This window comes from Bipolaris victoriae, assembly GCF_000527765.1.
Source record: "Bipolaris victoriae FI3 unplaced genomic scaffold scaffold_124, whole genome shotgun sequence".
NCBI classification, from domain to species: domain Eukaryota; kingdom Fungi; phylum Ascomycota; class Dothideomycetes; order Pleosporales; family Pleosporaceae; genus Bipolaris; species Bipolaris victoriae.
Genome location: NW_014575268.1, coordinates 58,950 through 82,635, shown reverse-complemented (window position 1 = coordinate 82,635; position 23,686 = coordinate 58,950). Strand labels below are relative to the sequence as shown.

At 52.3% G+C, this 23,686-nt stretch overlaps 8 protein-coding genes across 8 annotated transcripts; 5 read left to right on the top strand and 3 right to left on the bottom strand.

Annotated features, from left to right (window-relative positions):
- Positions 1-266: 266 nt before the first annotated feature.
- On the top strand, positions 267-1,210 carry COCVIDRAFT_111685 (hypothetical protein; the record flags this gene model as incomplete). The annotated part of the gene is made up of 2 exons (XM_014696418.1): positions 267-414; positions 861-1,210. The coding sequence occupies 2 exons, from the start codon at positions 267-269 to the stop codon at positions 1,208-1,210; spliced, it is 498 nt and encodes a 165-aa protein (XP_014551904.1).
- A 1,333-nt stretch (positions 1,211-2,543) lies between these two features.
- Positions 2,544-4,349, bottom strand: COCVIDRAFT_30654 (hypothetical protein; the record flags this gene model as incomplete). Its single annotated transcript, XM_014696417.1, has 2 exons — positions 2,544-2,980; positions 3,041-4,349. The coding sequence occupies 2 exons, from the start codon at positions 4,347-4,349 to the stop codon at positions 2,544-2,546; spliced, it is 1,746 nt and encodes a 581-aa protein (XP_014551903.1).
- A 693-nt stretch (positions 4,350-5,042) lies between these two features.
- COCVIDRAFT_111719 (hypothetical protein) lies at positions 5,043-6,240 on the bottom strand (the record flags this gene model as incomplete). Its single annotated transcript, XM_014696416.1, has 3 exons — positions 5,043-5,279; positions 5,334-6,024; positions 6,074-6,240. 3 exons carry the CDS (start codon positions 6,238-6,240, stop codon positions 5,043-5,045), a joined length of 1,095 nt encoding a protein of 364 aa, XP_014551902.1.
- A 1,078-nt stretch (positions 6,241-7,318) lies between these two features.
- On the top strand, positions 7,319-8,163 carry COCVIDRAFT_111722 (hypothetical protein; the record flags this gene model as incomplete). The annotated part of the gene is made up of 2 exons (XM_014696415.1): positions 7,319-7,811; positions 7,859-8,163. The coding sequence occupies 2 exons, from the start codon at positions 7,319-7,321 to the stop codon at positions 8,161-8,163; spliced, it is 798 nt and encodes a 265-aa protein (XP_014551901.1).
- Positions 8,164-9,903: 1,740 nt separating this feature from the next.
- COCVIDRAFT_111692 (hypothetical protein) lies at positions 9,904-15,172 on the bottom strand (the record flags this gene model as incomplete). Its single annotated transcript, XM_014696414.1, has 2 exons — positions 9,904-14,748; positions 14,816-15,172. 2 exons carry the CDS (start codon positions 15,170-15,172, stop codon positions 9,904-9,906), a joined length of 5,202 nt encoding a protein of 1,733 aa, XP_014551900.1.
- Positions 15,173-15,827: 655 nt separating this feature from the next.
- COCVIDRAFT_41871 (hypothetical protein) lies at positions 15,828-17,492 on the top strand (the record flags this gene model as incomplete). Its single annotated transcript, XM_014696413.1, has 5 exons — positions 15,828-15,897; positions 15,963-16,024; positions 16,076-16,305; positions 16,355-16,952; positions 17,001-17,492. The coding sequence occupies 5 exons, from the start codon at positions 15,828-15,830 to the stop codon at positions 17,490-17,492; spliced, it is 1,452 nt and encodes a 483-aa protein (XP_014551899.1).
- Positions 17,493-19,481: 1,989 nt separating this feature from the next.
- Positions 19,482-20,216, top strand: COCVIDRAFT_41870 (hypothetical protein; the record flags this gene model as incomplete). Its single annotated transcript, XM_014696412.1, has 1 exon — positions 19,482-20,216. One exon carries the CDS (start codon positions 19,482-19,484, stop codon positions 20,214-20,216), a length of 735 nt encoding a protein of 244 aa, XP_014551898.1.
- Positions 20,217-21,216: 1,000 nt separating this feature from the next.
- Positions 21,217-23,436, top strand: COCVIDRAFT_111680 (hypothetical protein; the record flags this gene model as incomplete). The annotated part of the gene is made up of 5 exons (XM_014696411.1): positions 21,217-21,914; positions 21,963-22,186; positions 22,234-22,608; positions 22,660-23,205; positions 23,306-23,436. The coding sequence occupies 5 exons, from the start codon at positions 21,217-21,219 to the stop codon at positions 23,434-23,436; spliced, it is 1,974 nt and encodes a 657-aa protein (XP_014551897.1).
- Between the last annotated feature and the right edge of the window lie 250 nt (positions 23,437-23,686).

Sequence of the window (23,686 nt, the reverse complement as noted above, 5' to 3'; positions counted from 1 at the left end):
CTTAGTGGAGCCGGGGGGGGGGAGGGAAGGAAGGCGGTGGTTGGATTTCTCAGCCCTACATGCGTACCGAACGAAACCGGATGGCACTAAGGGAGAAGGGAGGAGAAGAGAGTGACGCAATTATTGAGCATCATTGATTCTTTTCCTTTGACACATCGACACAGCCCAAACAGTTAAACAGAACTGGACTTTGGAATTTCCAACTTCTCCCTTCTTTCTGACGTCTCTTTTTTTTCGGTTTTCTCCATTATTGCTGTGTGTGGCTGATGCGCATACTACGCACACTACTGTCGAATCTCATTCGCTCGCCGAGTAAACGCGAGTACGCGCGCGTTCACGACGTGCAGATTAAGTGGGAGGGTGTGTTGAGTGGGAAGGAGGATACAAAGGATACGGCGAAGATGGCGCTGAATGGTATGTTTGAATTTATTGGATGTAGAAGAGTTTGGATCCCCCTCCCCCCTACTCCCTTCTTTCCCACACACACACACTCTCTCTCTGTATCGACTCCTCCCCCTCCCTTGGGTGGGGGTAAAGGAATGCGCCTGGACCCCCGACCGGTTTTTGTGCCTGGATTTTTATTTTATTTCCGGGCATGGGGGGGGGGAGAAAAGAGCTGTGGCCCGCCCCCCTTTTTGGTTCATTTTGTATGAAACAGGGTTTGGGGCGGTTGTTGTTGTGTGATTGTCAGGCACCGCGTGTTTCAGGGATTTTTCGTTCCAAGGTTGAGCGAAAGGGGAGGGGTGTAGGGGCGGGTTTCATGCATTACCCTTCTTTGCGGAGAATTTTCCCACGATTGACGAGAAAAAGATGGATACGTTTTTTTTGCTAACCAGGCTCTTTTGGGGGGAGATGTATAGTTTTCAAACAGCCCCTCGCACTACACTCGACTCAACCGCTAACGGGCTTCACGCGAACTGAATACTGCGAGGTGCCACCGTCGGATGCGGGTAACCATGCCATTGCGGGCATTGTTTCAAAGGAGTTTCTGGACTTTTCGGCGGCCCGTGGGAATGATTTGCGCCAGGTGGGGCTGACGGATGGCTGCAAGTGGTGTTTGTGTGTGAGTCGGTGGAAGGAAGCGTTTGATGCGCGGACGGGACCCGATGATAAGAAGGTGCCCAAGGTTGTGCTCAAGGCTACAAATGAGAAGGCTTTGAGGGGAGTGGCCATGGAGGATTTGAAGAAGTTTGCGGTGGACGCAGAGTAGAATGGTGGAGGTTGATGAAATTGGTATTGGGTATGCCCTATAACCTAAACTGAACATTACGGAGTTCTTGTGGCTAGATTCACATCACTCCTTTTTCATCCTACTGTTATATCCAAAGACTCTTATCCTCTTTCTCTAATATCATACTACACATTCTCTTTCTACCTCACTGCTTCCTCTGTTGGTCTTCGGATTACCTGATGATTATATGTCTCTACAAAACCAGCCCAACACACAATCTCTATACTCCCTTCCCCATACAACCTATAACCAGAGAAGCTCTCATCTCTTAGTCCTCAACTACATACAACGTATTCCAACTCGTACACAGCATACCTTGTAGCCTCCCATCCTCCACCCTCTCCTCTTTCCTACACCCAAATACAAAAAATCAACCACCCTTTATAATAATCTCACTCTTACACACCCATCTTCATTGTTTCCTTTCGCATAACTACCTTACACGTCCCAAATACACATCAAGCAAGAAACACCTTAAAAGAGACGAGTCTGTTACAACCCAACACTTTTTTTCCTTTACAAAGACCTATTATCGTTCTCTATCCTATCCTCTAAACAGTTATTGATAGGAAAAGAACAAATACATAGGTTAGATATCACTACTCCCCTGGTTTTTTTAATTAAATCAACGGACAGGATGTGAGGGTATAGTGATACGGTGTAGGTTAACGGAAAGAAGTAGTACACGTAGTGGAATATTTAGTTTTGAATAGAAGATTTGTAAAGAGTATCAAGAGATCGCTGATAGGTAAGTGATGTGAGAAAAGGGAGTTGGGTATAGTGTATTTCCCTCATCTTCCGCGTGTTATAGAGTGATTCCAAGTGCGGTTTCTTTGAACAAGAACACAAGGGGGAGAGGAGTATGATTATGTACCTTACCTTGTATTTTTCCATATTTTGAAGGAAGAAAACAATGGGTGGATATGATACCGACTACTTAGTATATATTCCGATTTGGACTCGAGGAATATATGCTTATGGGGTTGGAATTGAGGCGGGGTTGTATAGGGATTGAGAATGTGTGTATTGTTGTTACACCTACACACGCTGAGTAGACTCCGAGAAATTAGGCAAAGAGAAAACAGACGTGGTACTTGAGTAGCACAACCGGTCTATTATAATGTGCAGAATGTAAAGAAATAAAATACAACCTAAACGCCCTTCGCTATGTTTTACCAGCCAAAAAGCCAGCGGACGAGTTGTAAGTCTTCCCCAAGATACTAAATGATACCTACATCATTCCTTATTGTATTCCACATAACACCAACGCCGTATCAATAAATATCAGTATTATCTCACGAATTCACATCTACTACCCAACAACCAAACTCTTAACTCCACCCCCAATCCAAACCAACCCCCTCGCAGCCAGCAACCCAGGCCCAGCATATGCAGGCGGTCCCATCCCCTTCATCCTCTCGACCGCATTCAAGCTCCCCACTCCACCTCCAGAAACCGGCACATTCATCTTTCCCTTCTGCAAAATGGCAAACCGCAGCAGCACCTCCAGACACGTAATGCAGATACTGAGTACAATGAGCACGATGATGATCCAGGTAATCTTGGTCATTTTGCGGTCGCTAATGGAGTCCGAGAGGATTTCGCCGAGGTCGAGGAAGACTTGGCAGCGCTCGTTGAGGACCTGAATGCGGGGTTTGATTTCGAGGTATTCACGGACGGCGGTATAGAGGGGGTGCAGGGTGGGCTCTGCGTCCCAGAAGAAGCTGGGGGTGTCGAGCATGTTGGAGGCTGTTGAGATGCAAGTTAGCAAGGGGGGGGGGGAATTTAGGATTGGATAGATAGACGTACAGAGATTCACTTCAACGCGACTGGTGAAGAGCTGGCCGATCATTTTGACGACGTCTGTTCTCCGCATTCCCAGTTTGCCTGTCAGGGCTAGACGCTTCGGTACGTTTTGTGCTGCGAGCATAGTTCTGTTCATGCCTTCTTCGAACAAGCTGAGTTTCGTGCTTTGAGCAATTGCGTGGCTCATAGCCAACTTGATCATATGGTCGCCGCTCTTCAGAGTAATCATATCGTTGTACACGCGTGGGCGTTGAATTTCCGGGTTGTATTCAAAGTGGAATTCTTCCGTCTCAAAGTCGGACTCGGTTAAGGGCCTTGTTGCGAGCGAGACGCCAGTGGCAGTGGAGGAAAAGGTCAAGTCTGCGAGGATATCCTTCTCTTGCTTCTCGGTAAAGTTCCAAAAGACCGCTACGCCGTAGGAAAAGACAAACATCTCGCCAAAACTCAGCGCATTGGGCGCAACTCTTGAGTTCTCGGCCGAGTCTCTGCGGTCGAGCGTTTGGTTGTAGGGGTGGTCTAGTTCATGGTCGTCACGCACGAAATAGGTTTCCTCGTTGCCAAAGTATCCCTCGTGGTGGTCACGTTGCTCGTTGCGCTCAATTTCCTCGTCGAGCACCGTCTTTCCGCCCGGACTCTTCAGCGCTGGGCTGCTGCGGACTCGGTAGCCGTCGCTTCCTGGCAAGAGTGGGAGATGATACACAGTGTACAGACAATCATCGTACAGCTTGGTACGCGCATGGTGTTGGTCCTTGACAAACTGAGCAGTGGCCTTCATTTTGTACGCCTGCGTAGTGCAGTAGGCTGTGACGCGCGAGAGCTTGTCCGTTCTCCTGGCTTTGGGCAATCGCTCCGCATAGCTTTTATCATTGGGGCCGCCCTTTGTTGTCCGTCTCGCAAGATCCTCGTCGGTAGGTGGGCCGTCGAACTCGTCGTCGTCAAATTCAGTCTTCTCTTCCTCTTCTTGTCCATCCGTCTCGGGTAGGAGGACTAGTTTTTCGCTGAGCTTGCTTGATCGCGTCGGCATGTGCTGAGGGATCAGGCGACCAGAGAGCCTGGGGTCGAGCGGGTGCCGACCGCTGGGGGTGCGCGTGTGAACCATAGGTCGACTGCCCGGCGGGCCTCGTCGTTGCTGGCTGGGGATGTCGGAAGCGTACTGCAGAATGTTGTCGACCGAGATGAGTCGCGCGTTGGTGCTCTGCCTCTGTACAGCGCTGGGTCGCTGTGGTGGTCGTGGTGCTCTGGGAGTGTTGTCGCGAGCATCGGTCATAAGCACCGTCGGCCCTCTCTTGCTCTTAGCAGTTGGTCCGCTCATTTTGCTGGTCGTTGCAATCCACTTGACTAGTGGCCGTAGTTTCGAGGATCAGCTGGGAGCTACTAGTTCGCAATTCCCGCGAATATGGTAACAGAGGACGTGTACAGAACTGTTAGACGGAATCTCAATCGCGATCTGGTGAATTGCAGCTGTTGCAGCGCGAGTTGCACCGACAATGCACGTGGTGTTGACACTTGAAGCCGTCGAGCCCGGCCCGGGTTCACGTCATTGCGCCTTGGCATGCATGCACCCTAAGTATCCATCTCCACATGCTAACGGTTCGCCAAACGTTCATCGCGGGTGCATGCATATCACAAAGCCATCACGTCACTCGTGCAATTACAGATATAATTGTGTTGTTACGGATGTTGTATATCCATTGAGCTTGCTAACTGAATGCCTGGTACTAACTCCAGAACGCCATGCTCTCTACCTGGAGACTGGCTGTCCATAACCAGAAGACATCAAAAACAAGCCTCGAACCAAAGAAACAAAAGGAAGTCCTGCTATAGGTCGTGTATCGACGGAGCGAGGGGGTATCTTATCCATCGCCCACTTGACGTACATCTGCATATCCTCCCTTTCAAGCCGCCACCGCAGCCATCCATTTCATGCAGATGAAAACGCCAAAGAATGGAAGCAAAAACATTACACATTCGAAAGTAAAACCAGACGACTACTTGGCCGTCATAATCACAGGCGCTTGCCTGGAACGAAGATGAAGAGGCAGCACAGGGCTACTGTGACTACCAAGAACATGAGCAGGACCGTCAGGGAGCGTCTTGCGAGCGTCTTCTTCACAAACGGTTCCCTGATCTTGTTGAAATCGAAGAAAGTGTACTCGCTGTAACCCGCAAGGGCAATGATGGGGTCGAGCATGTACTGGTGGGTGAATATCAGGTATATAGCAATGGTGAAGGGGAGAATGATCTGCAAGTATCGTTAGTCTACTCTTGTTTCCAGGTAAAGATCGTCATTACATACCCAGCACCGTGTAGCTCTTGACTTGTCCAGAAAGATGAGAATGAACGAAGTCCACATGGCCGCGAAGAAGCTGATCAATCCCACAATCAGGCGCACCATCATGCTCTGAGGCACAAGGTTGCCAAGGCCCTTGTTCTGCAGGAACCCAGGATATGCATCGCGCTCCATCGCTTGGAAGACATAGTCTTTAGCCTGGTCAAAGAGCTCGGGATCTGCACGCTGCTCCGGTCCTTCGATCGCTTCTTGGACATCGGACAAAATGCTCTGGGGAATGATAATCTCTCGTTCTGAGCCTGGAAGCAGATATGTGTAGAGAATCTTTTCTGCCGATGCACGTAGGTCCTCTCTCCCTGGCTGCGTGTTGTCGAAAGATGAGTTGTGGCCAGGCGAGCTCGAATCACCGGGTGTCTCGGACATATGCGCACTCGGTCTTTGAAAGTCGCCAGTCTGGTTGCTGCCTTGGCTGTGCTGCGGCGAATGGTTGGGACTTCCACGTTCGGAGCGAAGGAAGGCGGACAATCGCTGGTCGGACATGTTGTCGCCTTTTTCATTGGATGGTCCTTCTCCACCATTGTCCATGGCAAAATTCGAATACCTGTGGTTGTCCAGATCGGGTGTTCCCTCAATCATACTGCGATGTAATCTACGGACATAAAGGCGGCATAGCTGCAAGTGCTGTGAGACATCGAGCCTGGTGGTTTGTTAGCTTATCGCAACTCCCCTGGGTGCGATCATCGTACCAGAAGTCTAGGTAGTCGACCGATCGCTGCTGGTCTCGCATGTAGATGTAAAAGGAGAAGAGATCTAGAGGTGCGACCGTCTTGCGGCTCAACACCTCAAAGAGCGTCGGGAAGCGGTTGCGGACGGGACCGTAGTCCATAGAGACCTTGTCATCAGGGTGCGACATGGCTGCGGATAGGTGGATGGGGTGGTAGCGAGAGGCGCGCGACAGGTGTCGCTGGTGGACGAAGAATGAAGACTATCGATAGACACAGGGTCTGGTGAAGGGCACAGAGCCCGCAATGCGTTTGCTTGTTTGCGGCTCTTGGTTGACTAGCAATGCGCAGGCTGCATGAACGACGGGAGATGTGCGGATGGTCGGGTAGAAGGGGAGTTGGTGGTAGGTGGCACCTCGAGACAGGCGACAGCAGCTGGTCGACGGGAGGGGTCGCCCTTGGGAGAGGTGCGGGCGTAGTGGTTGCGCGTGTCGACACGTCGTTGAACCTAGCGTGAAGAATGGGAGATTAGGAGTGAGGTTGGGGCCCCAGCTTGGCACAACGGTTGGTGGAGCGAGCGGCAGTGGCTTGCTTGCGGTGCGGCGTCGATTCACGCCGTGTATGATGGTGAGGGTCGCAGTAGCTGAAGCCTCGTGTCACGTCATTTGCGACTTGATGCTGTGTAGTACATAAGGTCTGCGTCTTTCATTGATCTTTGTGCATCCATTGTGGGAGTTGGCATTGCTGCCAAAGGCCTGAAACACGATGGCTCCACGCAGGTACCATGCCTCACGTGATTTCCCATGCCCATGCTGACGACCGTGGTACCCGGCGAGCTCGGATGACAACGGTTGTCAGGAGGGCGACAAGCCGTATAATACGTAGTAGTGAGCAGACGTCAGCGGTGAGTATTCCTTGGCGATCAATGCCGTTTCTTTTGCTGGTTGCTATTTATACGCTAGCTAGGGGCACCATGGGGGACGTCCAAGCAGGCGCCGCTGAAAGCCCTCGATTTCCGCTGTGTGCTGTTCGGAAAAGCCTCAAGAGTCATGTCTAGACCTTCGCCAGGCACGGTGATAGGCCACCACTTGTGTTGTTCAACGCCACTAGGGCCCTGGGGCTGAAGCAGGCAGCAGTCTTTACACACTTCTTTCTGTGTATCTACAGCCTTGTTGGGCCTATACATATAAGATGAGCAGCCTAATGCGGCTGCGGCCTTTGCTTTTGTGTCGCACTCCTTTTCGAAGCAGTCACAGGCATCTAGCAACCATGGCTACCACTAGCAAACTGCCTTCACCCCCACCCCCATCTTCTACACTACCTCCGGGTTTCCTCGAGGGCCCAGCACCCAATCTTACAAAGTCCAAGATCAACTTCAAAGAAGCCGGAATACCGGAATGTGAAAAGTCCTGGGCCGTCGTCCTAGACGGCGTCTTAACCGAAGAAGAATGCGAAACCTTGATCAAAGGAGCCGAGGCAACAACCGACGGTAAATGGGAGCGAGCAATGGTGAATGTAGGTGGTGGCATGCAGGCCATGTATGAGGATACAAGGAAGTGCGGCCGCATCATCTGGGACAACAAGGAGCTTATGGACAAACTCTGGGCGAGAATAGCACCATCTGTACCGGAAATCCACACTTTACAAAACTGGGTAGAAGTTACGGGAAATGGTCCTGTGCGGCGGGGAGAGACTTGGGTACTGACTAGGCTGAACGAACGGGCAAGGTTTCTCAAGTACGTTGGTGGCGAATACTTCAAACGTGAGTCTTGAATCAGGTAGACGTAATACACCTACTGACTAGAGCAGCTCATTGTGATGGCTCATACGAGACGCCTGATGGTACTGAGCGCTCATACTTCACCCTGCATTTATACCTCAACGATGCTGTCGGCAAAGATGGCGAAGCACAGCTGGAAGGCGGTGCCACAACTTTCTTCAGTGGAAACATGCGGAAGCGTGTAGACGTTGTACCAAAAGTCGGTCGGGTCCTGTTGTTCCAGCACCGTCTTATGATCCATAGTGGTGACGATGTGGTGCGTGGGCAAAAATTCACGCTACGAACAGATATTATGTATAGAGTGACAGACAGTTCGACAGAGCGAAAAAGATAGACCATATCACCTGAGGGTAGGGGAACATGGCGCAGAACGTTATTTTGTCCTAGCATATTATGAAACTTTTCATTAGCAGTATCCTTGAACTACATGATGCGTTGGAAGAATCAGACTTACATAGAAAAAAAATAAGAGTGAACGGCCTGCCTCGCCAGAGTAATCAGAATCGAATGATACTGTGCCCTTTTTCACCCAAAGGGCTACTCAAGGTCAAGTACGCTGCGTATTGTACTACAGTGTCGCCTCTTCCCTACCGGGTCAAGACACACAATCTTCGCACCGACTCCCATAGGGACACCAGTTCCACGCGCTCTCCTGCCGAAGCAAGAAAAAAAGACGCGCTTTCTGGGCCCTGAGCTTTCTGATGCCGAGTGCAGACGTGAGTCACGCCAGGCTCTTACGAGCAGTACAGCTCCCCTTCTTTCGAAGGGGGGCATGATAAAAAGTGAAGATTACTCCGAATTTCTCATTTGCACGTTGGGACAACTCGGTAAAGAGCGTCTGAATGTATGCAAAGAAACGCAGCTTTGGCAAGGCAGGCCGTTGCAGAACAGAGAAATAATTTTGGCGGGGTTTTGTAGCTCGCTGAAGACGCGCTAGCGTCGTCTAAAATCCACCAACGCCAGTGCACGTGATACTTCCCCACTTTTGCTTCTCAAGTCAATCTGCATATGAATGACGCTTGATGAGTATGAGAAGGCACAGTCTCTCTTCACCCAGTTCTGCTTTGAATGAATTCAAATTTTCAAGGTCTTCCGCCGCAACGAATTGCGCAATCACTTCATATGACCAATAGCTTGTTATTGGCAGCTGCTTCATTCTCACTCAATGTCACAACACCTCAGGACAAACAAAGACTCTCCCAACTTTTCGTGAATTTCTTATTATAACTCATATCGCGTACGTCGACGCAGTTGCTACTATAACTCGCCGCTCGTAATGCAGACGTTTCAAACATCTCCCCATCTCGCATCCTCCCCAATCTGGTTCTCCAGCTAACAAGAAAACAAAAAGCCCCAATGCGCGATTTGAGCGGGCTACTGAATGTTGTGATCGTTCTAGTGATGAAAGTGCAGAAACCAATAAAGAATCAAAGCGCAAACACCTCTTTAGAGTGTATATCAGGAATGCAAAGCAAGTCCCACACACGCAAACGCCTTGCATATATATTTTTTTGCAGTGGAATGAGAAAGACAAAGACAAGAGCCATGAAAATAAACGCCGATACTACCCTCAAAATTAGGGTGTGTATGCAAAAAGGTCCAATCTCGTGGCGTGGTTGATGAGCAGATTTTTGGTGCCGCTAAAGTCGCAGCTTGGGTAGTAAGGGTTGTGTTGTTGTTGTACACACTTGGTTTCGCGAGAAAGCATTGTAATGAGGCGCATGCGAGGTAAACCCATCAGTCGTCGAACAGAACGTGTTGAAAAGGACGTGAGCCTAGTTAAAGGAACGACCGCTTGCAGATACGACCTGCCGTACGAGACCAGCCGTGATGGGGTTGATAGGAAGTTAAGTCGAACCTTTCACCAAGAGAGCGGACAGACACCAAGGTAGCTTGCTCAACTTCAGTAAAGAGTTCGTCCAAATCATCCCAAGAAGAGAACAGATTTCGATATAAAACAATGAAGAAATAAGAAGCCTTACATCAACAAGCCGCCTACTGCTTTGGAGATCTACGTCAAAGTCAGCATATACTACAACAAAAGAAGTCGTCTACAACTATGACCGTGGGTAACCTACGTGGGAGAGTACGCCGGACCCGGAGAAGTCGGGCTGTATCTTGGCGAGGTTGGAGAGAAGGCACCAGCAGGGCTAGTGGGCGAGTATCGGGGAGACGTCGGGCTGTACTGAGGGGATGTGGGAGATGTGGGAGAGCGACGATCGCTGCCTGCTTGGTACTGTGGACTTGTGGGACTGTACTGGGGGGAGGTCGGGCTGTACTGTGGCGACGTCGGACTGTACGCGGGTGATGTAGCACCGCCCATAAACGTGGGGGATGTTGGGCTGTAGTTTGGCGACGTTGGTGAATATTGAGGTGACGTCGGGGAGTAGCCGGCTGGAGATGTAGGCGAGTACGAAGGCGACGTAGGCGAGCCATAGCGAGGCGAAGTCGGAGAGTAGTGGGGCGACGTAGGAGACGCCATGTACCCTGGAGATGTAGCAGCAAAACGAGGACTGGCGATTCCTGGAGAAGTAGGCGAGTAGCCGGGCGAAGTAGGAGAGAAGCCTGGCGACACGGGGCTAGTGAAGCCCGGCGACATGCCAGTGAAGCCGGAGCCTGGACTTCTGCCTCCATCAAACGGACTAAGGCCACCACCATAGGTGCCTCCGTAGTCTGTAAAGCCACCTATATCACCACTGCCACCTGCGGCAGCAATGGGTGAGAAGGACACCTGGTCATAAGAGCCAAGGCCAATACTGCCATCATATGTAGGTGAGTTGAGGTACGGTGTGTCTGCACCGCCAACCACGTAGTTGCCTGCAGCGGCGCCCATTGCCTTGGAGTTGTCCTCGACCATGGTGAGCAGCATGGCATTGTCCATGACAACATCAAACTCTCCGGTACCCATGGGGGCAAGTTGACCAAGCATAATGTTTTCAGAAACACCACGGCAGTCGTCAAGCTCACCGAAACCAGCAGCCTCGAGAAGAATTTCTACAGTCTCTTCGAAAGAACAACGCATCAGGGCACCAGTATCGTTTCGGTTGATACCATGACGAGTGATAGCCATGAGAAGACCGCGCTGGCACATGATGTCGACAAGCAATGCCATGTGGCGATGGTTGACATAAGAACCGTCAAAGGACAAGACCATACCCAACTCCTTGAGAAGACCAGCTCGGGCTGCTTCAATACCAAGTACTCCAAGGATTTCAATGAAGGAATTGGAGTATGTCTTAGTTGCGTCCACACCCTCAATGGCCAGCACTTCAGCCAAGGAAGTACCGGTAGTGTCAAGAACCCATTCCTTGCACAGATCGTTGTTCTTTGAGTGCATAAGAGACCTGTCTTCCTTCTCGACAGTGACGGTGTGCTCTCGAATGAAAGCACGCTCAACACCACGAACACCACGAAGGGTGACGTCGTCAAGAAGATGCTTCTCAAGCTTGCGCATCCATCGCTCGTCTCGCTCATCCTCATCTTCGTCGTCCTTCTGAAGATTCTGATCCCAGATGAAACGGACACGCATGACCTGCTCATCCGCATTCTCGTCACTAAAGATGACTGCAAGATTGGGCTTGAACTCTTCCTTGATCTTGCCGGCAACTTCACCAATGGTGATACTCTTATCCAAGAGCTTCTTGCGATCGAGAATGATACGGAGCAACCATTTGGACTGCGACTCGATGACCTCGTCCTCGTCAGGTAAGATGAAGTAGGACTCAACCATGTCCTGATCGTCTTCGACAAGCGTAGATGTAATGTCAGGATCATAGTAAAGCTCAACGGCTTGCGTCAGTGATCGGAGGGTTGTAAGTTCAATAGTGCTTCGCAGTAGCTTCGCCTGCTGTTGACTTGCCTTGGAGTCTGCTTGACGGACAAGCATAGAAGGCGTTTTGATGTTTGCAGCAATGTTCAGAATTTCCTTGAGACGTGGCACACCGAGCGTAACGTTCTTGGAAGACACACCAGCGAAATGGAAAGTGTTGAGCGTCATCTGCGTGGCGGGTTCACCAATGGATTGGGCTGCAAGGACACCGACCATCTCACCAGGCGCAACAGCAGCCTTGAGGAAACGATCCTCCAACTCTCCCAGCACGTAGCTCAGTGCCTCCTTGTTGAGACGATGTTCAACCGCAAGCTTCTTGAAAGCGAGACGTGCCCGCAAGTGAGCCTTGAAAAGGTAGGTGGCACTGTCCTGAGCCTCTCTGGAAAGTTCGTCGGTACCACGAATGACAACTAGGCGATCAAGAGTCTCGCGGACCTGCTTGATGGTCTCGATGGGATGAAGGTTGCTGGCAGCCTTTTCTGGGTTGATGCCGAACCTCGCTTGAGCAGAGCGAATCATGCGTGCAATGTTAAGCGGAAGCTGGAAACTCTCAAGATCATCCTCGCTGGCGTTTGCACGAAGATATTCACGGTCGTTCTTGATAGCCTCGAACTCTTCGTCAAGCGCTCGTTGCACGTCGACGTCACCTTGGAACAAGGGAGAACTCTCGAGCTTCCACACAGGAATCTCTGGCTGGTCAGTGGTCAGGACGTCGAGCTTGTATGCAGCCTCAAAGGCAGGTTCCGAGGACATGATGATATCCATCGACTGCTTCTCGATATGAGCACCGTCAAGACCATCTTCACCGTAGATGAACTCAACAATGTCTCCCATCGAGTTACGGACAGTTCCATCGTACTTGACCATGACGTCTTCGAGCGCCTTGACCAAACGACGTTGAATGTAACCCGTCTCGGCCGTCTTGACTGCCGTATCGATCAAACCTTCACGACCAGCCATGGCGTGAAAGAAGAACTCAGAAGGCGTGAGACCACGAAGGTAAGAGTTCTCGACGAAACCACGAGACTCGGGTGAGTAGTCGTCTTTTGAGAAATGTGGCAACGTTCTGTACTTGAAACCATACGGAATACGCTGACCCTCCACGGCTTGCTGACCGACGAGGGCAACCATTTGTGAGATGTTGACCGTAGAACCCTTTGAACCAGAGACGACAGTCTGGACGACGTTGTTGAAATCCTTCAAACTGTTTTGGGCGGCAGTACCACCACCTTCACGACCTTCGTTGAGGAACTTCTGAACCTTGGACTCGAAAGTACCACGGATAGTCATACCAGGCAAAGGCTCAAGCTGATCCTTTGTTGCCGTCGCAATGATGTCCTCAACCTTGACCTTGGACTTTGAAATCTCGGACGCAATCTTTTCAGAAGTGCCGGGATCCGGAATGGTGTCACCCACACCGAAACTGAAGCCGTAGTGTAGAAGCCACCAATTGCAGATTCGCTGACAGGAGTTGAAGAATTTGACAGCTGCGTCAGAACCGAGCTCGTTAAACACAATGTGAATGACACCGCCAGCCGAAGCACCGACAATCTTCTTGGTAACTTGACCATAGATGAGCTGGCCGCCCTTGATCATCAGACTCTTGTCTTTGATGTCATTGTCTTTGCTTGGCGTAGAGTCATCTTCTTTCTTCTCGATGTTGACCTCACGAGGGAAAGCCATGCTGACAATCTGCTTACCGGTCCAGAGAGGCCGGGGCTTGAGAATGGCTGGCTCAGGCAGGATACCGTCCCAATCAGGGACCCACATCATGATGGGCATGACTTGTTCGATAGGAATGAAGTTGTCACGACGAGTCATCTTGTAAACACCAAGAAGCGTGTCCTGCACGATACCCATCAAGGGCTGATTCTTCTGGGGCGATACAATCTGCTTTGGTACCATGCACAGGTTCTGGATTTCGGCACGAGTTTCATCGCTTTGAGGAACGTGAAGATTCATCTCGTCACCATCGAAATCGGCGTTGTAAGGAGATGTGACGGACAGGTTGAGACGGAAAGTGGAGTAAGGCATGACTTTCACGCGATGACCCATCATGGACTCCTTGTGCAGAGAGGGTTGACGGTTGAAGATGATGACATCGTCATCATCAATGTGACGCTCAACCTTCCATCCGTATTGTAGTCGCAAGTCGTCGAGATTCTTGTTGTGCTTGAGGTCGAGACGAACGCCGTCGGCCTTGATAACGTAATTGGCACCAGGATGCTGATTTGGACCGTTGCGTACCAGGTTGGTCAATTTGCTGATGTTGAACTTGGTCACAACTTCGGGGTAGGTGAGCGTTCGTGCGATGGAACGAGGAACACCGACTTGGTCTAACGACAGGTTGGGGTCACCAGTGATGACTGTACGTGCAGAGAAGTCGACACGCTTTCCCATCAAGTTGCCACGAAGACGGCCTTCCTTTCCCTTTAATCGTCCACGGATTGTCTTCAGAGGACGACCGGACTTTTGCATGGCTTGCGGAACACCGTTGGCATCGTTATCCATGTATGTTGCAACATGGTATTGCACAAGAGCTTCAAACTCAGCCGTGACGTGCTGTGGCGAGCCCTCTTGTTGACACTCGGCTACACGCTGGTTGGCGCGGATAATGTCTCCCAACTTGTATGTCAAGTCGTCCTCTCCGCGCATACCTTGACCAGTACCATCAACGGAGATACTGGGTCTGACTGGAGGAGGCGGCACAGGAAGGACATCAAGAATCATCCACTCGGGACGGGCGTAGTCGGCGTTCAGACCGAGCAGGGCAAGCGTGTTATCAGACAGGAGCTTGAAGATTGTCTGCGCCTGCTTGGGGGTGATGACTTCCTTGCGGTCGCCCTGACCGTCGTCGTCATCCTTCTTGCTCTGCTTCCAGGTTCCTGTGAGCTTGAGACCCTCCTTACGGATGGTATCGGGCTGTCTGCTACCACAGCCGCCATGGGGAATTTTGGGAATTTTGTTTTCCTTGCCACTCTCTTCGACATCCTGAACACACACGTTCTTAGTCCGCGACATACGCCAGATCTTGTCGAAGCGCTTCTTCGCATCCTTGGTTCTGGCGGCTGCCTGCCAGTCGGGATGGTTCTGGTGTTGCAGTTAGCAAAAATTGTCCAAGCGCCTGAAGTCTCTGTCTTCGCCTAGGAAGACTTACGAAGTCAGCCTTGATCATGCCACAAGTGTGGCAGACGGTCTCGAGGAGCTTCTTGATCTTGACGACAAATCCAACGTGAAAAACAGGCGTGTGCAACTCAATGTGGCCAAAGTGGCCGGGGCAGACCTGGATGTCCTCTTTGCAGGTCGCGCACGAGTACATGCGGTCAATGGTGCCAAGCTTGGGGTCGTTGAGACCTTGCTCACGCGGCTTCTGCTTCTGCTCGTCCATGGTTTCTGGGTAGAGGATATGAACAACGCTCATGGCCTTGATCTCCTCGGGGGAGAGCAGACCGAACTGAATCTCCTTGATCGTCCGGAGGGGACATTTTGACTGAAGTGGCGCGCCGGGAGGCATGTTGGCGGTTTCGAAGGAGTGAAATGGGGGATGAAATTGGTAGGGACCGTGCTATCGGTCGTCGCTTGCGGTGGCCACGGCGGCCGTTGCCTCGGCGGATTAACTAGTAAATGGGATTGCCGTTGTGACTGCGTCGACTGGCCTCGTCGCCCGGGTGTATTAGATGCGCGCCGCGCGCAAAGGGCAGTGTTGTCGAAGGAAGGCAGCCGCGGGAAAAGGGCTGTACGGGGGTCGGGGGCTCGCCGAGTCGCGCGTCGAGACTAGAGGCGTGCGCGCGTATTAAAAGCGCTCCGGAGAGCACTACCGGGTTCGGCGAGGTGGAAGACGCGCTCTGAGAATGCAGAACGGCCGTTGGTGATGGCGGGGGGTGGGTGGTGGTGAGGGAGTCGTGCTGGGAGAGCGAGGCCATGATCAAAGCCAGAAGGCGACAAAGAGGCTTGGCGTAACCGGCACTAGTGCTGATGCGGAGCCTCATACCCACTTCACCCATGGAGCGCGCAGCCAGCGCGGCCGCTCGCTCTGTCGCTGGGACGCGCATTTTACTACATACGTACATACAGTGCTCTGCGCCCATGGACACCAGCTCTTGCATCGGCGAAGATGCTGCGCACTGAACACCGCTTTTTACACGCCACACTGTCTGCAGTGCATCACCATGAATCTGTCGCTGGTTGATCCTTTTGTCCTCGCGCAGGACTGTCCCGATGTCATTACCGGCCGCCTACGTGAGTCTCGATACCCTCGCCCGCCAGACCATGGCTCCGCGGTGCAAACTGCTCACAACACGCAGGCAGTGGCCATTCTACATCCATTCGCTTTAGTCATCGCGGCGATCTACTTGCATCCGGACGAGTATGTGAACGCTTCATGTCTGCACAATCTGCCTTGCTGATTTGGCTCTAGCACGATGGCATCGTAGTCATATTCGACATCGAGACAAATGGCGTCGCGCGCAAGCTTCGAGGTCACACACGCCAAGTTCAGTCACTGAGCTGGTCAACGAATGACCGCTACCTTCTCAGCGCGGGCCAGGACTGGAAGTGCGTGCTATGGGACTTGAAGGATGGCTCGCGGGTGCGCACTGTCCGCTTCGAGTCGGCCATATTCATTGCAGAATTGCACCCCAAGAACCAGTATGTGCACATGCATGAATTCAAATGGACTACGACTGACAATGTCTAGCATGCTCTTTGTGGCTGCACTCTTTGAAGACCAGCCCGTCATTGTGGACATGTCTGAAGAAACTCCCGTCAAACATTCGTTATCGTCTGCGCCCCACCGAACCGACATTGAGCGCGAGAATGCTACAGAAAAACAAACTGCACAGGATGCCAAGCAGACGACAACAATGACCCTCTTCACACCCACTGGCGAGCATATCATAGCAGGCACAAACAAAGGGTGGCTCAACATTATCGATACCAAGACGCACCAAGTGCGCTATTCGTTCCGAGCCACCAACAACATTATTGTATACATCCGCTTGACGCCATCAGGCAGGGACGTTGTGCTCAACTCGAGTGATCGTATTGTCCGGACTCTCCATCTGCCCGACCTCAGCGACCCCAAATTGGACTTTGACACACTGCAATTGGAGGTCGAACACAAGTTTCAGGATCTGGTACAAAGGCTATCATGGAACCACGTTTCCTTTAGCCCAACGGGCGAATATGTTACTGCGTCTACGTGGATGAACCACCACATTTACGTTTGGGAGCGCGGACAGGGCAGTTTGGTGAAGATTCTTGAAGGCACCAAGGAGGAGTTGTCTGTCGTTGAGGTTTGTTTCTTGTATACGACATGAGATTTTGGATGCTAATTTTGGCAGTGGCATCCATTTCGGCCCTTTGTGGCTGCTGTTGGGGTAGACTCTGGCCGGGTGTGGCTTTGGTCCATCTTGCAGCCCCAGCGGTGGTCTGCGCTTGCACCTGACTTTCTCGAAGTAGAAGAGAATGTCGAATACATTGAGCGCGAAGACGAATTCGACATCCAGCCGCTCGAAGAGTTGCATAAGCGGCGACTCAATCAAGAAGACGAAGAGGTGGATGTGCTCACCGTGGATCCCGTCAAGGCTGGAGGCAATGAATTCGGGCCTGGCGTCGGCGAGGCTGAATTCAGCATGCCTATCCTGCTAGACATTGAGGCTAGTGATAGTGAAGACGAAGTGGTGGCAGTTGGAGCTGGTCAGTTCAGACGGCGCACGCCTGGCGCTGCGAGAGAGTGGATGAATGAAGACGAGGTGGCAGTCAGCGGCGATGAAGTACGAAGAACTAACGGGAATGCAGTGCAAAACGGAACAAAGCGACGACGCGCCGGTTGATAGGAACGAGGGTGGTTTCCTGAAACATTGAAACAGAAAAGGCTGAGCAGACCAGAATTTGGTGGAAAAAGGCGAGGGTTGAATATTGCCAATGTAGCAGTCCCTTGTTCGATAGATGATGTTTAATAGCATGTGGGCCGGACAGGAAGAATGTAGTGGGCATAATGCCCAGAGATGGATGGATGATGGATTACATCCCATCTTATTGGCGCTTTCCAGCCTTTGAGTATTGTTCTTGGTCACTGTGGAGTCTATACTTGTGTGCTTGTATGACGTGAAGTAGGGTTTGCACACCCCTGATGCATGCACATGGAGCTGGATGGGTTGGCTATCTCATGATGGATATGGGAGACGAGTGGGCCTGCCTTGAACAAAAAGTAGGGTGCTCGTCTGTGTAGTAGAGATGGAAGTTGGCAGTGGTTGTGCCTTGTGGCTGGTGGCTGGTGACCCAAGGTCGTGCCTGCCGTACAGCGTGGGTGCTTTGAGACAACGGTAGCGTGGTAACGACTCAAAAGTTTTGCGTTACTCATCGTGACCCGCTTCATCATCTGTTGCCCGGGCGGAGGGCACTAAAATGTTTGCAGCGCTATCCTCGTAACGACTGTCCCACGGACCGGCTGCCCAGGGCTGGCAACAGCGTTCATGATGATCAACGAGCTACTCAGCATACAGGGGTAAACAGCGGTGCAGTCACGAGTTCCCGAGCTTTTGTCGGTGTCTGCTTGCGGCGGTCATCAACGTCATCGTGGAGACTTGGGACATGCAGAAGGGGGGCGTCGCCTCAGCCGGGCAAGCCGTGGTGGTCAGGAAATTACGCGCTGCTTCCATGGAACGGCGTGGGCAGGGAGGTGCTCAACACCAACTTGATAGGCGGTCGGCCTTGTGAAGACTTGGACAAGTGTATGTCGAGGGCCTGTACAGGCGTGGTCAGGTTGCATCACTCGGCAGTAGCAGGCTTGGTGCAGGAGAAAAAAGAAGGTGTGGTCAGGATGGGGTGGATAGGCCGAGGAGGCAGCGGCAGTGGGCGAGGTGCTGACGCTCGTCCGTGACAATGGTCGAAGAGCGTGGCGGAGTGGTCAGTTGTCGCACGAACATCAAGACAGGGTGCACAGCGAAGACGAAACGCGACGGGCAGCAAAGCATGCAGTGCCGGGCGGGGTGGGACGGGACAGGGCAGAGCAGGTGGAGGATGCAGATGCAGCAGCAGCAGCAGGGCAGACTAGGCCAAACAATTGCGAGATGCAAAAGTGGCTGTTGAGCGTGTGGGATGGAGCAAAGGTTGTGCTGGTGCCGCATATGCGAGGATGCGCGATGGCTCCCTACCGCCCGCCGCTCAGGAACTGGAACGCGCAATTTAGCTCGCCATGGCACAAGGCAAGGCCACACGGGCCAAGGTCAGCAGGCAGCATGAACAACAACAGCAGCAGTAGCAGCAGCAGCAGCAGCAGCAACAACAATAACGGCAATGTGTTCGAGATGCATCTGGAGCGAGCATGAGAGCGGCGCTGGGTATATCAGCCTGTCGGATGCGGACTAGCGTGGTTGGTCGTCGGGGCCAAGGGGGCCGTGTCCTCACCTCTTGCTAGAGCGCCGACAGAGACAGAACGTTTTAGCGATTCCGCCCAATATGATCTGGCAAGCCGACCACCCCAGCTGGGCCGAAGCCCTTTCTTTGCCTGAGCGGCAACCCTCATCGCGCACCCTCCCTCTCCACCATCCTCCACTCCATCTCGTGCCACCCTCTTTGCACCAGCCCACCTCGTCTGCTTCTTCACGACTCCCACCCACACGCTCAACCGCTGCACGCACGCACTTGCCCGCCTAGCCACCACGACGCTCCTCTGCACCAGCAAGCACGCTGACACGCGGAGCCGCCCTCATCTCCACTCACCGCTGCACCAGACTGCCACACCAACACCTGCCAGCCTGCCTGCGTCTGCCCAACCCCATCTCGATTCATCATCATCGCCGCGTCGCCTGCACGCGAACATGACCACGAAATCTCCAAAGACTCTCGTCGTCACTCTCAAGTTGCCAGCAGACTCTCTAACCAGGTTCGCCCGCCCGCCCACGCCGGCGCCCAGCGACCTCGCAAAGCCTTCTCCATCAACGCCCACGCCGCAAATCGTCGAGTCTGCGCCTGCTGACGACACGCCCGCCGACGATACTCTCATCATGAACGACGCCAGCACCCCGTCGTCGCTTGCTCCTCCCACTGCCAAGAGGAAGGGGCCAAAGCCCGGCACCAAGCGAACTGCTGCTCAGATGGAGGCTGGCTCCAACGCCGGAACTCCAAAGCAGCCCAAGGCCAAGCCTGGTCCAAAGAGGAAGAAGATGGGCGATATCATCAACGATCCAAACTCCAAGCCATCCTTTGCCGCAACCCCGACCATTAACAAGGCAGGCCCAAAGGCAAACCTCGGAGCCATCAACGAGCGCCTTCGCGCCCTTGACAGGTCAGGCGCAAAGTGCCGTCGCTGGGAGAAGAAGGGCTTCCAGGTTCGCAGCTTCACCGGCGTTCTCTGGCAGGTTCCTACATATCAACCCGGTCGAGCCTCCGCCTTTGCCGACGACGTCAAGAGCGACAGCACCGGCACCAGTGACTCTAAGCTAAAGGACGAGAGCAGCGCAATCAGCGACAAGAGTGGGCTCAATGGCGACAGTGCATCAGTACAAACGCCCATGAATGGCATTGCCAGCTCACCGGCGCCCATTGCCGCTTGAACATTCGTCATCTCTCTCCTTTGTCAACTATATGATGCACCCTGCCTGTACCGCAGTTGTGCATCGCTCTCGATTTCTGCTGCTTGTTTTTCTACGTATTCCCTTTGTATCTTCTGACCATGTTGGGCGTTCATGGATGGCATTGAATGCCTATCTAAAAGGCGTTTTTTTTCTATGGGGTTATTATCTGGCTTGTGTAAAGCAGGGGTGAAGCAAGGCGCATGAGCCGGGGATTCCAATTGCGACTACATTTGTACTGGATAGAAGAGCGCACACGAAGCAGTGAAAAAGGCATTGCTTTGGCCTATCATCACGGGGCATCGAAAGGCCCAAATATTATTGTCTATTATATACCCATTGTTGACCAGCCCCTGATGGAGTGGATTAGTAACTTGGTTACCATGCATCTAGTGTCCCCCCTTCATGCATATTCTAGAAATGGGATTATTGCATCTTCATATAGTTCACAATCAAGCCCTTTCCACTGATTACCGTACAGAGAGAAAGGAAAGAGAGAAAAATTGGTCGGCGGAAATGACTTGCCAGATACTGGCGAGCGTGACCGCAGTAATGGCGTTATCTACCCGCGGACTGCGGGGATGGTCCCCGATAGCTCGGCTGCATCTAAACCTCATGAACCATCCTTGACCTTCGACTTGAACTGTACCCTCGCGCAAGCACTCTTTGCCTGTAGCAGCATACTCTTTGCATGGAACCATGAATGTATTTGTGACCGTAGTTGCACAGGAGCCTGGGTGTCGCTGATTCTTACCCTGACCGTCTGGCGACTGCACTTGCCAGCACAGTACCTCCTCATCTACCCGGCGTCCTTCCTTACGCGTCCTAAGTGTCTTTTCTCGCTTCCAAGCTCTGTAGCGACTCCAACCACCTGTCCGACCATCCCGATTCGCGAACAGGGCGTGTTCTCCTCTTGCGATCGCTTCCATACGTCACTGCGAACACGTCCGCAGCCACAACCCACGTCACCCTCACCCTCGCAATGATGAATGCTCGTAGGGAGAGTTGGGCAAGGGTCGCCGCTGGGTCGGCAGGGAGCAGCGGCAGCTCATTCCACCAACCTTCTCGATCCACACCTTTTTCTCACCTCGGCGGCAACACCTTGACCACCAACCCGAACCGCCTCTCTCGCTCCATCGACGCCGACGGCCATATGTCTACAAGTCTTGGAAGGGGCGGCGGACTACTACCCTCATATTCGAGCCAGTCTGGCCACTGGAACTCGATGGGAGCGCCGGCTCAAGAAGTACCTCCGTTCTTCGTGCCGTCGTACCTGCGGGGATCCAAGCATGCGGAGAAGCTGGAAGAGGTGCACAAGGCGAAGCTGGCAGCACAGCGCGAACACAAGTCAACCCACTCGTCCAACGCAGGGTCGCTATCGACGAGTTCGAGTAGTGTCAACCTCCACAAGATGGCACCTTCACACCGGGGTCTTACGCACGAGGTCATTGAGCGTGCGCCTGTGCTTATAGACGAGCCTGTAGCGCCCTGGCCAACAAGATGGAACGACAGCGACCGGTTTAGTCAGCTGGAACTTGAGGACGGTGGTAGAATGGCAAAGTTCGCAGGCACGCAGAAGACTCACGACGAAGCCGCGGCGGTCCGGGCAGATTTCCCTATGCCAAGGCAGTGTGGAATCTATTACTACGAAATCACAGTCGTTTCCAAGGGTAAAGACGGGTATGTAGACCTGAAGCTTGATAATGCGCATACTAACACACTCTGTAGGAGGATGATTGGGGTAGGATTCTCGGGCGCCAAGGTCGCCTTGAGCAGAATACCGGGTTGGGAGCCGGATTCGTATGCTTACCATGGCGATGATGGACAAGTGTTTAGCAATACTACTTCTGGAAAGAATTACGGACCAAAATTTGGCACATTGGACGTTATTGGATGCGGCATCAACTTTCGGACCAATACTGCCTTTTTCACCAAGAATGGGCACATGCTGGGTAAGTACGGAGCTTGAAATGATTAAATGCACTACTCACATTTTCAGGTGTTGCTTTTAAGGATCTGAAACCCAACATGCCGTACTATCCTACAGTAGGCATGAAGAAGCCTGGCGAGACGGTTCGTGTAAACTTTGGTCAGGAACCTTTTGCCTTTGATATCGATAAGATGGTCCAAGACGAGAAAGCTGCCATACAAGCAGAAATTGCACGAACAAAAGTTGAATCAAGCGCTGCCGGGGGTGAGGATGCCCTGATACATCAGCTAGTCGGACAATATCTAGCTCATGACGGCTACGTTGAGACTGCTCGGGCGTTTTCAGCTGAGATCCTGGAAGAGGCGAAAGCACTTGCGAATGACGAAGATGCAGATCTTCCCTACCGGGCAGCCGTTGAAGATTTGGATGCGCTGAATAGGCAAAGTGAGTTCGACCCGATTCAAGGACTACTAAAAGTATGCTAACATGGTACAGAAATCCGTACTGCTATCCTTGAGGGCGATATTGACAAGGCACTTAAGCATACATCTGCATATTACCCTCTTGTTCTCCGCGACAACGAGAATATTTACTTTAAACTCCGTTGCCGAAAATTTATCGAGATGATACGGCGGTGCGGCGAGCTCAATGCGCAATGCCATGCCACGCCGACAGCACCCTCAAAACGCTCAACTACTGAGGAATATGATTTTGAAATGGAGCTGGACGAGCAGTTGGGCGTACACAATCCGCCACCCAGTTGGGACAACAAGGACCAGGACGATGAACTTGAAGACGAGGACGAAGATGATATGGAGGATAAAGAAGCCAAGAGTGCGCGAGCGTTAGACGAGACGATTGCCTATGGTATGGAGCTCAAAGCTGAGTTTGCCAACGATCCAAGACGCGAAGTGAAGAGAGCACTCGAAGACACATTTGCTCTCATTGCTTACCCTGATGCACGTGAGAGCATGCTAGCGCCGTTATTGGATGTTGCTGGTCGTGCACCGGTAGCTGAAGAGCTCAACAGCGCGATACTAGGTATGTTTAAGTTTTCTTTAAATATGGTCTACAGAGAGCTCAAGGACTCTCAACACCGGATACCCTTCGCTCACGCACATGACGTGCTAACAGATTTCAGTCTCTCTAGGTAAATCCTCATCAGCTGCTTTGGAGCGCCTGGTTCAGCAAGCCGAGGCTCTTGTTACGGAGTTAGCAGATGATGGTGGACCCGGCTCCTTCATCAATGTACGGAAGGATTTCCTGCAATAGATGTGTACTGGCTCCCATTTTGTCAAGTCCATGGGTTTCGGCGGCACCAAGCGTATGGACGGAAACAGGGCATGTGGCTTGCATGAGGTGGAGTCCTCACCTCCCTCCACCATGCCGCACAAATCGAACTACGATACCAGTGCAACATGAAGAAGCAAAACAAGATATGCAGAAATTACAACCCCAAACAATGGTACCACGATGCCCGAGAGACGTATCCAAACACACACGCTCGTCCCCGTCGAAGAGA